The sequence below is a fragment of the Lethenteron reissneri genome, chromosome 11 (assembly GCF_015708825.2).
Source record: "Lethenteron reissneri isolate LAM-NWPU_2019-01 chromosome 11, ASM1570882v1, whole genome shotgun sequence".
In the NCBI taxonomy this organism is placed as follows: domain Eukaryota; kingdom Metazoa; phylum Chordata; class Hyperoartia; order Petromyzontiformes; family Petromyzontidae; genus Lethenteron; species Lethenteron reissneri.
The window spans coordinates 6,949,179-6,967,127 of NC_083789.1; the positions used below are offsets into that span (position 1 = coordinate 6,949,179).

Genomic DNA, 17,949 nt, shown 5'->3' on the forward strand with positions numbered 1-17,949 from the left:
AGAAGGGAAATAATAAAATAAAATATATTATTTTTTTACTTTTCCGACAGCCCTGTTCTTCACCTGAGGACGGCTGCTTGCGTTGTGACCGAAACATCGTGAGAATTGTATTGTATTGTTTGATTTTTATTATTTTATTATTTCCCTTCTACGTGACTTTACCGAAAGAACCAAGAAGATGAATCCCTGCAGTCACGAAAGCTTTAAATCATGTCTCACTTGTTTATCCATTATTTTCTCGACAACGCTCAATGATTATTCTATAGGCAGACTCGAGGAAGGTCTTCAACGGAACAGGGGCAGGAAGTCGACAGCACGGATGTCTGTGTGGCGGAAGAGTTCCAGGCTTGAGAGGGCAGCAGCGGAGATTCCACCTCCCGGCAACGATTTCCAAGATTGGTTCGATCCGGTCACGCCGTGATGATATTTATGCATCGTGAAGTCAAAAACAGCCCGTGTTAAATTGTCCACGCCGAACAATAACTGTGCGGTGCAGACATATCGAACTTAATGGACCATATCTCCGACGTAAAAATAAATCTTAATCCGAGCTCATTCCATGAGGCATGAATGCTATCAGCACACACATCAGCCACACACCTCCCTAACATAGATAAACAAACGCGAGGAGTTGGCAACGCTTATTCACTCGAGCTGAAAGCGTTTATGAATCAGCTCCGTCTGCCTCGGATGTACCGGGAGGAAACTCTGCATCTCGTAAACATGTGCTAATGTGTAACTAAACACGAGTGTAAAATTTTGGTGCTTTTAAGGACGCGTGCCCTATTGGAAACCGGCCACATCTATCACCAACAACAGCAAGGACGAATATTTGCAAATATGCAAACAAACGTGTTACCCTGCCAGACATCCTTCGGCCTCCATCCTGAAAATTAAGCAATGGAACACTTCCAAAAACAAAGCCGCACGCTGGAAAGCGTGACATGATCAATCGGTATGGCAAGAATCGTCCTAATCTTTGTTTAAATCCATTTGGGTTTCACGGCTTAAAGCGCCACCTGGCGGCCACACTGCTCCAATGCTGCTCAGTTCAAGTCACCGTCCATGAATTTCGATGTAAAGCTTCTCTCGTGACTGCAGGGATTCATCTTCTTGGTTCTTTCGGTAAAGTCACGTAGAATGGAAATAATGAAATAATATAAATAAACATAATAAAATAATTCTCACGACGTTTCGGCCAACAGTCTGTCTTCTCGACAGCCCTGTTCTTCACCTGAGGACGGCTGCTTGCGTTGTGGCCGAAACGTCGTGAGAATTATTTTATTATGTTTTATTTTTATTATTTTATTACTTCCCTTCTACGTCACCGTCCATGGTTACTGAGCTCGCAGCTTCCAATGGAGATGTGGCAACGCCGTACAGCCGAGTCGGTGTGCGCGATGCCGTGCGGTATCATTTGGTAACGTGAAATATAATAATAATGAGCCCGACCCTGCTGATGAAATTCTGAAGGTCAAAACCGGTATTTACTTAACAAGCATGCTTGTGCTGTTGGGACCAAAATATTGTCGAACACGATCCAATTTGCTTGATTAAACAAAATATGCCGCTTGATAATGTCGGTGTCATGGGACTCGTACGTTTCACCTGCATTTATAAAGACACAATGGACTTTTGCTTATATTGGCAAGTCTGATCACGCACTACGTCCATTTAGAATCGTGCAACTGTGAGCAATTATTTCCTTGATGCTAACGGTGGTAGGAGGAAGACGGCACATAGACGAGTACACCTACAAACGAGTATATGAAACAATACAAAACATACTAACCAGACCATACGAGAGCACTGTTAAGGAAACTGATATTTTCAAAGGAGACACTACAAATGAGACGGTACAAATGATACCGCAGATGAGACGAGATGAAACATGAGATCTTCATAACCTCAGCCTAAATATATCAATTCATTGTAATAATTACCCCAAATTTCTATATATGTAAAGAAAATCACTCCAAACACCAAAATAATATTTTAAACTTTTTTTTTTTATAATTTAACCATTGCAGAATTCCAAAGCATTCACATTTTTTTAAATTATCAAGCATATTAACCTGGACATACACCCACCGGAACCATCACCATCACCCATAAAACCCTATCACAAACCACGACCACCATCACCATAACCATCCATGCTGCATCCACCAGTAATGGAAGCATAACTGTGCGTGTCTGAGCTTCCATCCTTGACTCCATCATCTCCACGTGTCGTTCCCCTGACAGGAGGTATATATATTGAATTGCACTGTTATGCAACACACAGATGTGACCACGCTTTATGATAAACTCTTTCAGTGGTACGAAATTCACTTCTGGTGATCGTCAAACCACACGTAGAAGACATTTGAAAATATAACGCTAAACTTATTTGGTCATTCTCACTAATGCTATAATCAGTGGCGTAGCTATCGAGTGTGCAGGCGGTACAACTGCACCCAGGGCTCGTAGCGCCAAAGGCCCCAGGCACCAGCTTAACAAAGAGGAGTGGGGAAATGGGGGAAATTGAAAAGGGGGCTCCATTGCATTCCTTGCACCAGGGCCCATGTCAACCAAGATATCGCACAAAACCATCTCTATACAAATGATATGGCTTTCATACCTAGGCTTGCATAAATAACATTTCATGAGAATGTGTTTGTGTGTGCAGTCATTGGACACAAGGTATGTTATCACCAAAACTTGCTACACAAAAGAACCCGGTTTCTTTTCAATGTCAGGATTCCCATCCACGGGATTTTAGTGCTACTGGCTCACAGCTACGACACAGCCATTATGAGTCACCTGAGCCAACAAACCCATCTCCCGCGTGCAAGTGGTTTCTCGGAAGTGGAATGGAAGTTAAGCAGTTGCGGGAAAAAATAATAATATTAAACATCTCTGGCATGGGGGGGGGGGGCAAGGGGGATAAAGGAATGATATTGACTTCAAAAGTCAAGTCAAAGAGTCTCCATGGTCAAAGAAGGCACTGGGTGATGCTCATCTCTTTTGGTGGCCCTGAGTCAGTGGTGGAAATTCCACATTCCTATGGCCGGGCGACACTATACTCTATCACAATTGGATAGGTTGCCAAATCTCTAGTTGGGAGGTTAACTCGGCTCTTGAGAACCATCCTCACTCAGGGGTTAATAAATCCCACTATGGGAAATCAACAGTGATTTCTCAATGGACGGGTACCGGCCCACACCGATATAATACGGAATTTCCGCCATTCAAAGCCAAACCCAACAAACCAACCAACGAAGGTAAAAAAACTGCCCATCAGCTCTCGTTTGGGCAAAGAGACGCTTCTCCCTCCGACCTCATCAGCGCGACTCTTCCCTTCATCAAATCTGCAACACGAGCCCCGCGGCCGAGATGTTGTCCCCGCCGCCCACAGTCTGGAACACGTCCGTGCACACGAGCACGGGCGCGACGCACAGCTCATACGTGCGGCCGCGTCGCCCCCCGGCTCCCCGTCTGGCCCGCTTCTCGTCGTCCTCGCCCTGCACGTCGTACCCCCCGTCGGCCTCTCCCGCGTCGTGGTCGCCCATCTCCTCCTCCTCCTCCCAGCACGCCACGGGGCGGTTGGGGTCGACGGGCACGCGGCGGCTCTCGGGCCCGCGGCTGGCGGCGAACGAGTCGTCCATGATGAGCCGTGCCTTGGCGGCATCGATGTCCGCGGAGCCGCACACGTGCCGATTGGCCGTGAGCGAGGCCTTGGCGGCCGCCGACATCCCCGACTTCCAGGTTGAGTTGCGAGCCGTCATGATCGCCTGTCGCGTGCAGGAAGAGGGGCGAGGGTAAGGTGGCCGCGGTAAGGGCAAGCGTCAGCAAGGGTGGTAGCGCAGCGCGCTAACTGCTGCGCTACCGCGAAACCCAGCGACCCGTTTCAAATCCTGTTCACGGTCAACACTAGTGACGATTATCTGAACCGGTCATGGGACTCCCCTAGGTTGACTTATCCTCATATGAGTGCATCGCGTGATGTATAAACATCGCCACTTAGGCAGATAAAGGTGGCTAGGCATGGTGTGCCACTTTTTCATGTACTGTGCCAGCCTGAATAGGTGCTCCCAAACAGCACTTGCCTTCTCCGGCTGTTAAGGTTATACAGGGGATCTTCGACTTTGTCATAACTTAACCGGTCCAGGAACCTTCACCAACCCCACACTGACCAGCGCGGTCAAGTAGGTATGACACAAGACCCACAACGAACACGATTATGTGTGTGGAGAGAGGTCCACTTCCAGCAGCGGCTATACCAACGCGTGTTCACGTGCGCGTTTCCCACGAGCGCCCACCTGGAAGGCGAGCGTGTGGACGTGGAGGCGGGTGAGGAGCCGCCCGATCCCCGCGCGGCGCTGGCGGCCCCTGATGGCGCCGTACACCTCGCGCATCTGGTCGAGCACGGCGGCGACGCGGGGGTTGGCGTCGGCGACCAGCGTGACGTCTCCGCCGGCGAGGAGACCGCGAAGGTTGGGCAGCTCCTGCTCGTTCATGCCCAGCGAGTCGGCCGCCGGCAGCAGCAGCTCGTCCAGCAGCTCGGCGAGCAGCGACGAGTCCGAGAAGGACGCCATCTCAAAGTGGACGAGGGCACCGCCGCTGTCGGATGAGGAGCGGGCGGCCAACATGGAGGCGCGCACGGCCCGCAGCCTGCGCACGCGCTCGCCTGTCGTGTGCACGGGGAACATGGACGTCCAGGTGAAGGTCTAGGTGAAGATCGTCGTCGTCAAAACTTCTTGATGCCACCACACGTCAGCATCACTTTCCACCGTCTGCCGGATGCAGCAGCTATAAAACTAATTTTTTTTTTTTATTTTACCTGGTAAGGCTCACTGAGCTAATACAGATCTTTTTCAGAAGCGACCTGGACACAAATTATAGCTCAATCGTGTGGAAATTTATAGCCACCAAATTATCTAAATGCATGTTTCTAAATGTGGAGGGAAAAACCGGACACGGAGAAAAATCCACGTGACCACGGGAAGAACATGCAAACTCCAAATATACAGGCATCAGGGTCGGGATCGAACCCACAATCTCCTGTATACCAGGCAATGGAGTTAACATCTCACCACCGTGGCTACTGCAGTCATCTAAGCTTCATTTCAGCCGCAACAGTCCGGAAGGCTGTCCCAGAAATTATTTTGGCGCGCCGCATCCATCCCTCGCCTGATTTTGTCCGTCATGATATTTGTTGTCCTCGTGTGATTATAAAATATAAATATGAATCTTGTCAAAGGAGAGGGAGGGGCATGGAGTGACGCGTGAACGCGAGACACAGGAGGACACAACGGCTGAGATGGGAAAATTAATTGTGCGCAGGGGAGAGGAGTGCAACTGACCTCGCGCAGCCAGGCAGGCAGGACAGCGGGAGGAGGAAGAGGAGGAGGAAGAAGAGGAGGAGGAGACAAGAGCGGGAGACCAGAAGAGCGGCCGCCTACAGTGACACGCATGCAACGCCGCTCAAGAAACTTGCACCACCACCGCTGAACACAACAGGAAAAAACGCACGTGGGTTTGGAAAACCAGAAGCCACGTGTGGTCTGCACCGCACAAACATGCCGAGTAGGCCAAGACTTACCGGGAGGGAAGGGAAAGTTGTCCATCATCTGGAGTCCTCCGACCACAAGCAGCGCCGGCTGGAAGGCGGCGAGCTCGGAATGAAATGCCTCCAACGACTCCAGCCGGGCATTGTGGGTATCGCTGTGCACGATGAACCTGAGTGGCGGCAGCAATGCAGAGGTGGGGGCGGAGAGGGGGTTGATTTTAGCAGAGCGCGGTGATTCAATGTGTTCGTACAGCCGTCAGTCCACTGCAGGATGTAGGCCCCTCTAAGCCACTGCCATCTTTCGCAGTCATGCAATGTAAACATTTGAACGGTTTTATATTATAATGTATTTCCTGAAGTCTAAGTACTTAGATTAACTGTTATAGCTAAACGTTCTCATATTTATTAAGGTTCTGTACACTGTTTCTATTGACCCCTGAATACGTTTGCTGCATTTCTTTGTTTAACCGTGGCTCACCTAGTTATGAAAATAAAATGAGCAGGCCATGTGGTCCAGCACCATGGTCCGAATTTTCCCAGTTTGCAAATTTACTTCAATTACTAAATTGGGAAACAAATAGTAATAGCCACCCCTACTGTGAAAATTAGACTAAGTTACACATTTCTAGATAAAATGTAATCATAATTAAAATACATAGATGAATATGAATACATTTTTGTTTATCCTGTTTGCAGTAAGTCCTGGCATGGGTTTCACGTAAATAACCTTAGTTTTTTTCTTCATGTTTGCACATTCCCTCCCTGCAATATTCTGGAAATCACACCACTGCCAATGGTGTTGAGAATCTGTTCGTCTTTGTAAAAGAGCTGCTGAGCTCAGTAGGTCTTTACCAGCTGAAACAAAGTCTAAATCACGCGAACGGCAGTGGAACGGCAGATGGCAGAATTGGTAGCATAGGACAGGGGGTGGCATAAGGGGGTCAACGGAAGGGATGTGCTGCATCAATCATGCGTGCCTGTTGGCGCGCTTGGATGTGTAGTTCCCCCAGCGAGCGCCCGTGGGATATTCGAGGATCAGGTGAGTGTCGGCCTCCTCCACGGACTGCCCGGCCACTGCACATGCATGCGTGCACAATGCCCGTTACACAACGCAACACTAGCCATGCACACAACGCAACAGTAGCCACAACACCACACCAGTCCGACAACCCAATGCAACACCGGCCACATAATGCAACACCAGGCAGACAACACGAGGTTTCCACGACCGCTTTTTGCACCCAGTGCGGTTAGGGTGTGGTAAATGAAAAATATTTAAGAGCGGCCCTGCAATTGCCTGCTCACCTCAATGCTGGCAGAAAGTCCTCCGCTAGAGGGAGCTATAGAGAGCCCCTCTAAAGGGTATTTTAGGCTCTTGTTCCACACTGGGCAGACACCTTTGGAGAGGTGGGAGTATCCACATTTTAACTCGCCACACGTGACCTGCCGATAGACTAACTGTGGCGCACCCACTTATACTGCTGGGTGGACAGAGGCAGGGGGGGATTTTAGATCGAATGAACTGGCGAGTCAAGTGTGCTAAACAGTACAGCAAGGCAGCATATGCAGCGTTAACATGTGGAGTCGATTATGATTTCCACTACGAGCTCAGTATGTACCATCATCACAGACTGGATCTATTCAACATTCAAGTAGAGCGAGGTGAACAGGGCGACAACCTGACCGATCAACTCACAGACAAACCGACAGAACTGACCAATACAACAAGAGACAGACATGCCAACCAACATATTGACCAGCAGACTGACCGACTGACTCGCCGCCTGATCAACAGACAGACCGACATGCCGCCCGACCAACAGGCCGCCCCGAACGGCAGACTGACCTCGAACCTCTGGCCTCATGACCTGCAGGAGGCTGTGGGGGAGACGGGCTCCGAGCAGAACGTCGCAGCCCTCGGACGCCATGCGGTTCGCCATAACGGGGGCGTTCCCTCCGAGTGACCAGCGAGCGCCGGGCACAAGCGCCGCCTCCTCGGCCAGCCGGCGGAACAGTGACGCGTTGGAGATGAAGCGCCTTCACACGGCACGAAATCACGAAGACAACGGTCACACGTCTACACATACTGTTGGTGGCAAGTGCTGTTAGTCGGCATCTACTAAGGCCGACGTGTGATACAAAGGGGGTGATGTGGCTAGTACCATGCCCCGGCTGCTTTTGTCTCCCCAGTGCTGATGTTTACATGCTGCACTAGGTAATCATCAATGGCCGAGTTGACGGTATTGTCCATCAATCAACATGCGTCCTGTACGTAACTTTTGTTTCGCTCATAATTATCTTGAAGCCCAACTCTACAGTCATCTTTTTTTAAATTATTCTATAACAAATCCCTGTAGTTCCATGGGTTGTAATGCATATGTTATTTATATAAAAAAAAGTCTACGTACATAATTTTTCCAATTATAGTTTAAGCCTTTATTTCCCCCATCCAGTTTTCGGAAAATATCTGCCTTGAACGAGCTTGGTAAGAGCGTATCTCCCTAACTCATTAATCTTATTTGTATCTTGTTACTTTCTTTTTGCAATCTCAGCACTCGCTGTGGCATGTTTTTAAATGGTTTTGATTATTTTATGGAGACATCGTTTTACAAAGGTCTTGTTGGTGTGCGAGCCCTTTGTGGATTGCATTCGTCGGATTATACACACATACGTGGGATTATACATTGTCAGTGACTGTATTGCGATATCCGTGTTCCTATCAGCTTCAAACCGAAGCCCTTGACCCCCGGTTGCGACATCTGAAAATTCAAACCGTTAGCATGTGTAGTTTATACAAATTTACAACGCAGAAAAATTACATTTTAAGCAAAAGCAGAAGCTGCACACGCAACATTGCCAAAGAGCGGTGGCGCGCAGGAAGCTGTTTAGCGCGAAACGCGTCAAGCAGAAAACAAGATAAATATTCAGTTTAAAAAAATAAACACTCACGCCCGGTGGTATTTAAGAGCTGAGGGTCTCTTCAAGTTGGCCAAGTCACACCAGCCCATGAATAGGATTGTTATGATTAAATCTAGTTGCCAATGAATCCAGCAGCCAAACTAAAGCTACTCATCGGAGACTCCAAGAGGTTGTGGGAAATGCATCCCAATCCATCCTGTGAGGCTCCCTTGTTTTTGTCATATAAACAAGGATATTTCAGCTTGCAGATCAATATTTTCACCATGGAAAAATAGCACCCAAGAGGTTGTTTTGGCTTCAATATTTCTTTCGCAACAACACAAAGACCAGTGATCGCGTCATAGGCTGCCGGGTCAAGTGCCGTTTGCGACCAGCTATTAGGATTGCCTGGTTGGCTTTGCGTCCTAACGAGTATTGATGTTCACATCACCTTACAAAGTACTGTACCCACATTCTGGACCGAGGCAGCCAAGGTGCAGGGGCCCATGTTGTAGAGGGCAATTGGTATCACAGCCAGGAATCAAACCTTGGTCGCCAGGATCAGTGCATTAGCCACGAGGACACCCACTCTCCACTAGGAAAACGTGAGTGTTTACACGGCGCAAGTTAAATGAAACAATGCGGGGAGTAAAAAAAACCCTCAGCGCAATTACACCCCAGGGATTGGTGAATAAATGCTTCTCTTTCATAACCAGGAGCTTTGAACAAAAATAACTCGATGCAAGCATACAGTACCATACAGGGAGAACATGCAAGCACGGTGTGAGCACTAGATTGAATGGGTAATTATTGTTCAGTCAATGACATATTGAAAGAAAGGTTAATGACAGACTTCTGTGTCCGTACACAGCTTGCGCAAGAAAACGTTTAGAACTATGAGGTTCGAACCGCGTGAGGCTGGACCAACGCATCAAAGAGATCCCTCGTTTCATTTGAGTGATCCCCGTCTCATCCGCTACAGAACCCTCATTGCATCCAATAAATAAGCCACTTCTTGCCTACGGTGACATCGTATGGCTCCGACATTGATTCAAATGTTCACATTCAAATCGAAAATAGTGCATGATTGTTACGTTGAAAAATAAGAAAAAACCCAGTTTAACCAGGACTGGCTGGACCAGGATGAGAACCCAGGGTGTTGTTGGCACCAGGCTCAGTGTCTCCGAGCCACCGTGGTTTATTGGACAACAGCTCATACGCTCGTGTGTGTGTGTGTCAAGTGGTGGCTCAGTGGTTAGCACACTGCACTACGAACCTGGCTACATGAGTCACATTCCCAGCTACAGCTGAAATCAGAAGCTTAAATATGAGCAGGTTCTGGGCCTCCCTTAGGTCAATTCAGACTTAAATGAGTAGCTGCTGCAGTGTGTAAACATAAGCACTGGCAAGACAAAGGTGGCCGGCCATGGTGTTTCTGACCAAGCCATCCCGTTGTGCTTCGTGTCGGACTTCATAGGTGCTCACCAAAAAGCCTACGTAGGCTGCACGGGGGATGTTTGCGTTTGGTGGAGCGGTTTGCAATTTGCTAACCCATAACACCTGGGGTCTGTCTTGCGACTTATGGCCAGCAAGCGCTAGGGAACCATCACTTCGTGGTGAATGGTGGCTGTTGTTGTTGTTGTGTTTGTGTATAGAGAGAGGTGTTTGTATATGTAGATGTGTGTGCGAGGGTTAAACAGTCTGTTAACAGCTATTTGGGGATCTTTGCGTGTGTATGTGCGTACGTGTGCGGGGAGCAGTAGTGTAGTGGTGAGCGCACTGACCTATAAACACCGGCGACCCGAGTTCGATTCCCGCTCATGACGAAAAACTGGTGAATATTTTAACTGGTTCTGGGCCTCCCCTGGGTCGACTCAGCCCTAAATGAGCACGTGGTACGGTGTGCAAACATTAGAAATGAAAAGAAAAATGCAGCCAGGCATGGTGTTGGCCACCAACCCTCTCATGCACCATGCCGGCCTTCACAGGCACTCGCTTGCAGCACTTGCCCCAACAGTCTGTTAATGGCTAGATGGGGGATCTTTTTGTCTCTGCATGTGCATGCATGTGGTGTGCGGATGTGTGGAGAGGCTGCGTACTGTTGTGTGCATGCGCACGTGTGAGCGCGCGTGCATGTGTGTCTGCGTGCACGTATTGAGCGCCTGTCGTGTGCACGTGTGCACGTGTTGAGCGCCTGGCGTGTGCACGTGTTGAGCGCCTGGCGTGTGCACGTGTGCATGTGTGTCTGCGTGCACGTGTTGAGCGCCTGTCGCGTGCACGTGTGTGTCTGCGTGCACGTGTTGAGCGCCTGTCGCGTGCACGTGTGCACGTGTGTCTGCGTGCACGTGTTGAGCGCCTGGCGTGTGCACGTGTGCACGTGTGCGTGCGTGGGAGCTGCGCACTCTGCGGCGGCGCCGTGGGGGAAGAAGTAGGCGAAGGTTTGCGCCAGCTGCTGCTTGTCGGCGATGAATCCGTGGTGCTTGGCCTCCCCGCTCGGCTCCACCCCGAGTCGCTCCAGCAGCGCCACGCCGTCCACCACCCAGTCCAGGCAGCCGCCAAACCCTGGTGGCGCGCACACGCCGCACGCCAAACGTTCACCAGTGTCCGTTTCGTTTGTGAAATTAGTGACGAACATATTCGTAGGTTTTTTCGGTAAAGTCACGTAGGTAAAAATTTAAAATTAATAAAAGTGAAATGAAAATAAAATAAAAATCACGACGTTTCAGAGGCAACACAAGCTTCCGTCTTCAGGTGGGACCGTCACAGCACGATAGCTGTACTTGATACTGTACTTGTGTACAGTATCACGTACAGCTATCCTCCGAAACGTCGTGATTTTTATTCTATTTTTATTTTACTTTTATTAATTTTGCACCACGTGTGTACAAGCTCGCACCTCGTGTGTGTACCAAAAAAACCTAAGAATATGCATCCTTGCAGTCACGAAAGCTTCAAATCTAGAATTAGCGACGAACATATTCGCCAACCAAGTGTTCATTATTATTATTGTTTTAGTCAGAGATGGAAACGAGTGGACGGAATAATCAAGTGTGCCGATGACTACGGCTGCCCACCAACGGCCAAAGCGTGGCTATGATGAGACAAAGTCGACGAGTCTGAATGAAGATGCAAACTGAGATAATATGGTAACGGGGAACGGGGTGCACCGAGGAACGCTAAACATGGTTGTTGGCTATATATGTATATCACAAGATTTACCGAGTTCAGTGACTGGCTGACCTGATAATATTGGGGGGGGGGGGGGGGCGGTGAGGATTGTATGCCCCTGACACTAACATTTGATAACTAAGATTGGACGAAAAATTACTGCAATACACTTCACATCCTCCCATCCAGGCATAGCATCGTAGGCCCGTGTTGATGACGATGCTGATAAAGCTAAATAAGGATAACATATCAATGACTATGACCTTTAGACAAGTAACAGTTCATACCACATCCTCCGGTGATTCAATGGATCATCATGATTCAGTATCGTGATCCAATTAAAAAGAATGTTGATTTTTGTCTCTTTTTTAAATCACATTATTTTTTTCTCTCGCTCCGTTAGCTTCAATGTATTAAAAAAAATCCGCCAGCGTAGAAATCAATTCCAATCGATTAATCGACAATGCACCCCTCGTTACGCCTGCTGTAAAGCATTTAGAAACGTCAATATCAAATCCATGCTAGACAACAAGCCGCAAATCAAACCCACAACGATGTCACAATTTCGATTTAAAGCTTTCGTGACTGCAGGGATTCGTCTTCTTGGTTCTTTCGGTAAAGTCACGTAGAAGGGAAGTAATAAAATAATAAAAATAAAACATAATAAAATAATTCTCACGACGTTTCGGCTACAACGCAAGCAGCCGTCTTGCGTTGTAGCCGAAACGTCGTGAGAATTATTTTATTATGTTTTATTTGTATTATTTTATTACTTCCCTTCTACGTGACTTTACCGAAAGAACCAAGAAGATGTCACAATTGTTAGATCGTCTGTTGCCTCCACCCTGCACGACCCCCTTCTCGTGAGTGGTGGAGTGTTGACGGCACCTGGCCCCTGAACCGTGAACGCGTGGCACAAGACAAACTCCAAGGCTGCGTGTGCGTGATTCGTAATAATAATAAAAAAAACACATTATATAATCCGAAAAACACGGGCGGGTCCTGGTCCGTGTTAACTTCAGCTGTACACGTGGAGCTCTCATTCCTTGCGGCTGCCAGTCCAGGAAATAGAACACGTGCATTATATCAACCCCCATCTCTCTCCACACACACACATGCTTTGCATTAGTACACGTACAGTACAGAGTCCTTCTGTCAATCCACTGCTGGATGAGGTGCTTTCCCACACAGAGTCGGTGCCAAGGTTCGCATGACAGCTCCTGTTCCACGTGCACCTCTTTCTGTCGCAAGGGTCGAATTTAATTTCCCCTTTGCCAATGTTCACGTTTATATATTGATGAAACGCACACAGCAAAATGTCGAACATGTAACTAATACTCCAGGATAAGGTGTTGGGTCTTGCAACATCACACCTCGAAGCCATGAGTCATTTAAACGCTGTACGCTCAGTAGTGTTAACTCATGCGGTATACATTCAAGCTCCAGCCTTATAATAGTAACTGCAACCTTTCTCTAACCTTCTACTTATATTGCTTTTAAAAAACACCTGGTACTGCTTTATTAAAACGTGGCCCTTACAAACCCTAGGGAATTGTCTTGGTGATAATTGTTGGCAATGTATGTTCAACTTATTTCGCACCGTGCATAGCTAACCGTGCTGATCGGAGGTACGGGGTCAATTGTGCGAACTCGCTAAGATGTGTGGAAGCAGCATTGCTGTGCGCGCTATCATGCACACGTGGCTTGGGTCAGATGTAAAATGTGTGTCATAAGCCCTCCTCCACCCGACAGCTGGAGAGCAATCGCACAACATTTAACAATTTGGTACGACGGTCCGACGTTTCGCTGATAAGTTACAAACAGCACCATCAGGCATTTGCCAGAATCAATAAATATACACTTCGTATATTGATCCGTATATTGCATGTGAAAAACGCCGCAAAACATAACTTTCATCCCAGCCTCTGCATGTAACGATTAGCTTAGCTTCGACTGTTATTCCGCAATCCAGCTAAGTGGTGAGACTCAACAGCAGAGCGAGCGGCATTTGGAAGGTTTCGAATTTAAATCGTGGCTTTGGGGTTGACTCAGCCCATCATCCCTCCGGGGTTGATAAAATGATTACCATTGTGTGGGGAGAGTTGGGGAAAGCAACAGTGGTTGTCCGATGGATAGACTCACCACTGCCATGTGAATGTGGATTTTCCACCACCGGCTCAAGAGGACTCTGAACATGAGAAGATCATTGCCTCAATGGTAACGAGCAGGAACTAATTATGATATGTTATTTATCACATATTCTTTATTTATCACGTATGCCACGTCCCGACCAGGTGCCACACCAGGTCCAATAACACTGGTCAACAACAAAAAAACTTTTTTTCTGGCCTGGACTTTTGCAGCTGTGTTAGACTAATTTCAGGGTGCTGATTCCAAATCTGATCTCAGATTTGCTCTATCACATCTCATTTTTACGCTATCGGCATACCCCATTTTCATTGATTTAACCCGAAATTAACCCTGTCACTTATGATTGCAAGTTGTTGCGAGTCAGTGACTGCTTTGGTGTTAAAATATGGTGCTGTATTTTTAAGATAGTGTGTTTATAATATCATTTTATGTAGATATCCACATTTATTTAATATTTAATGCAATATTTGATATCTCAAAAACCTGATGTGATAGACAAAAACTGATGCCAGATTTGGAATCAGCACCCCAAAATTACCTTCAACACGTTGGAATACCTTATTCCAGAAAAAGTGTGTTGACCAGTGTTATATAATAATCAATGTTGCTATTCACTTCACTGTATAATCCTCAGCACCGCATGTAACAGTTACAGCTTGTAACTAAGGCTACCCTCCCTACCTCAGGGAATCCTACCATGCAACACGTTACATTATGAGCCAGCCCATGACCCCCAGGTATGTGTCCTGCACATACCATTTAAACTGGAAGTAACCTCACGGTACCCAGTCCATCCTTGGGGGGGTCCACGCTATAAAACAAGCGACGATTTACCATCGCTACCCCTCATCCGGGCGAAATGACGAATTGTCAGAATGTGGGGTCCAGGTATCAATCTCCTATCCAGGTGTCCCACAGATGCCCCCCTTACACCGAGGTGTCCCTCAAGTGATACCACACAGGCATCCCCTCGGTCTCCCTCGCACCCATATAGCCCCTCAGGGGAGATGTTATACCCCCATGTTCCCCAGGCACAAGTATTTCCCAGGTAACCTCTCCCAACCAGATATCCCCCTCCCGTAGCTCATACAGGTGTGCACCCCGTGTGTGTACAGGTGTGCACCACGTGTGTGTACAGGTGTGCACCCCGTGTGTGTACATGTGTGCACCTCGTGTGTGTACAAGCTCGCACCACGTGTGTGTACAGGTGTGCCCCACGTGTGTGTACAGGTGTGTCACCACGTATGTGTGCAGGTGTGCCCCACGTGTGTGTGTACAGGTGTGCACCTCGTGTGTGTACAGGGGTGCACCTCGTGTGTGTGTACAGGGGTGCACCTCGTGGTGCACACCTGTACACACACGTGGTGCACACCTGTACACACACGTGGTGCACACCTGTACACACACGTGTGTGTACAGGTGTGCACCTCGTGTGCGTACAGGTGTGTGTCACCACGTGTGTGTACAGGTGTGTCACCACGTGTACAGGTGTGCACCTCGTGTGTGTACAGGTGTGCACCACGTGTGCGTACAGGTGTGTCACCACGTGTACAGGTGTGTGTCACCACGTGTGTGTACAGGCGTGCACCCAACGTGTACAGGTGTACACCCAACGTGTACAAACTCACACCCCATGTGTACACAGGTGTGTGTGTGCGTCACCCTCCACCCCCAAACTCCCTGACAGCCCTGACACCATCCCGCCCGGGTTACCGATGGCGACGCGGGGTCTTGCGGGCCCCGAAGTCCGCGCCTCGGCCCGCAGCAGCGCCGAGAGCACGTGGTCGAGACGCACGGCGGCAGGGCCCCTGAGCGCCGCGTCCCAAGTCTCCGGCATCCACAGAGCGCCCAGCACGGCCACCACGGCCACAAAGCCACCCGCCGTGACCAGCCCGTACGCCATCCTCACCCCTGCTGTTGTTGCTGTTGCTGCTGCTGCTGCTGCTGTTGTTGTTGCTGCTGTTGTTGTTGCTGTTGTTGCTGCTGTTGTTGTTGCTGCTGCTGCTACTACTCCAGGGGCCGGTCCTTGCTGTTTATACCAGCCTCGGTCTGGTACTTTGCTCTTGGTCCCAATCTCGTCTTGGCACGGGTCTGCTGTTGAATGTGGTATTATTGGCACTGATATTGCTCCTGCTAAGATCTTGCTCCTGGTACTAAACTCGCCTTGGTGACTGGTCTGGTGTTGCTCTGGAAATTGGTCCTGCTGTTGGTCCTGATCGTGGTTCCCGGACCGCCCCCTGTGTGTGTGTGGGGGGGGGGGGTCTGGGTGCAGGTCTCAGCTGATGTGACCCAACCGGACCTGCCGGGCCACGCTATTGGTGCGTTGGCTGCTGTGAGCATTGTGACGTCACCACGGGTGCGACACGTGAAGCCGAAGACGCCATCTTGCTACGGGTGTTTTATTTTTCAATTTTAAAAGAAATTTCAATTTTAAGTTATAAATTCAAACAAACTCACACAAACACACACATACACCCGCGTTTGATCTTCCACGGAGCTCACGGTCGACCCTAAATCGCATCCGCTGCACAAACCGTGGCAGTAGATTGCGGATTATCCGATGCACAAATGGAAATTTAAACAACAAAAACACTCTCCAGCAGTAGTAGTGTGTGACTGTGGTCATCCAGATCGTGCCGAAACAACGTGTAACGACGCAATGCCCCGATCCACAAATACAAAGGCGAAGCTATCAACCCCCTCTGATCAGTGCCCTAGCTTATTACTGAACAATTCAGACCTTCATAATTGTTTTTTTACCCTTTTATCTGGCAACAAAACTGACACCTTTTTTACAAGGAGTCATGTTTGCATTGACCACAATACCTGCAGTCGGAATGCAAACAAAAACATAACTCTGATAATGTATGATGCACTGTCCTTGAAATTGATTGGTCCACACCCGAGACAGCTTTCTTTAGAGCCTAATCTCACATGGTGTTGGACCAGATGACGCAAAAATGCGCACAACTCAAGGACAATGAACCATCAGAGTATGAGAGCTCGGGGTAAGCATTTACACCATTGGAACCTCATTTGCCAGTAACAAAATGTGAAAAAAAATTTTTACCCTGTTACTGGCAAATGAGGTTCCAATGGTGTAAATTCAGACCTTTTGGTCACCCCCCACCATGCCCTTCTACTGTAAATCTCAACGTTCATCCTGCACAGTCCCATCACAAGTGAGAAACACAAACAAATAGATACAATTAATGTTTTGTGCCCGTGTTGAAACGCCTGTACGTCGTATGGACATTAAAATTAAATTTCCCTGCACAAGAATACGGGGTAAACCGTATGGGTTTACAGGTATGGTATAGTAATGTATAATGTTGTGTAGAGCATGCCTGTCAACCCCCTATCAGTGCCTAGCTTATTACAGGGCAATTCAGATCGTATTGGTCACCCCGTGCCCTTATACATATCAACGTTCAACCTACAAAGTCCCATCACAAGGAGAGAAACACAAACCAATGGACACGATATTTTATTTTTGCTGCCCGTATTGAAACGGCTGTACGCCGTGTGGACCTGAAAACTCAATTTCCCTGGACAACAATACGGGGTTAAAGGGCCGTCCATAAATGACGTCACGCGATTTTGGACGATTTTTGACCCCCCCCCCCTCGTCACACGGCGTCACAAAAAGTTAGACCCCCCCCGCTCAAATATGACGTCACAAAGCTCTGCCCCCCCCCAAAACCATATTTCCATTTAGAAAATAAAACATGCTTCAAATCGCTTTAAACTATTGTCATTGTCGTGCGTATTTAATATGGCGCTGTACTCTGATGTTGTAGGAGTGTTGTTGTAACAATTAGCGTTGTTATAACAATTCTAAATCTATTTAAAGTTGCGCATTTTGATGTGACGTCACATTACTCAAACCCCCTTCTCGTCATACATCGTCACAAATGTCTGACCCCCCCCCCAGGTGCGTGACGTCATTTATGGACGGTCCCGATCAGTACCTGATACAATTCAATTCATACTACTTGAACCGATACAAATTCCGTGTAAAATAAAAATGTCATGTATTTCTACTTTATTATTATTAACTACAAGGTTTTTATCGTTACCAATGCTTTGTAAACGTATGTGTACACGGTACGGTATTTCAAATAAATTTAAACTCATTTACAATACCGTTCTACTTCACAGTAAAAAAAATGTGGTAA

At 48.0% G+C, this 17,949-nt stretch overlaps 1 protein-coding gene across 1 annotated transcript; it reads right to left on the reverse strand.

Moving 5' to 3' along the window:
• Positions 1 to 1,985: 1,985 nt before the first annotated feature.
• On the reverse strand, positions 1,986 to 16,038 carry LOC133341378 (ADP-dependent glucokinase-like). The gene is made up of 7 exons (XM_061549933.1): positions 15,485 to 16,038; positions 10,855 to 11,014; positions 7,401 to 7,591; positions 6,532 to 6,628; positions 5,588 to 5,724; positions 4,305 to 4,672; positions 1,986 to 3,776 (listed from the first exon to the last, which is right to left on the reverse strand). Exons 1-7 carry the CDS (start codon positions 15,672 to 15,674, stop codon positions 3,348 to 3,350), a joined length of 1,572 nt encoding a protein of 523 aa, XP_061405917.1. The 5' UTR covers positions 15,675 to 16,038; the 3' UTR covers positions 1,986 to 3,347.
• Between the last annotated feature and the right edge of the window lie 1,911 nt (positions 16,039 to 17,949).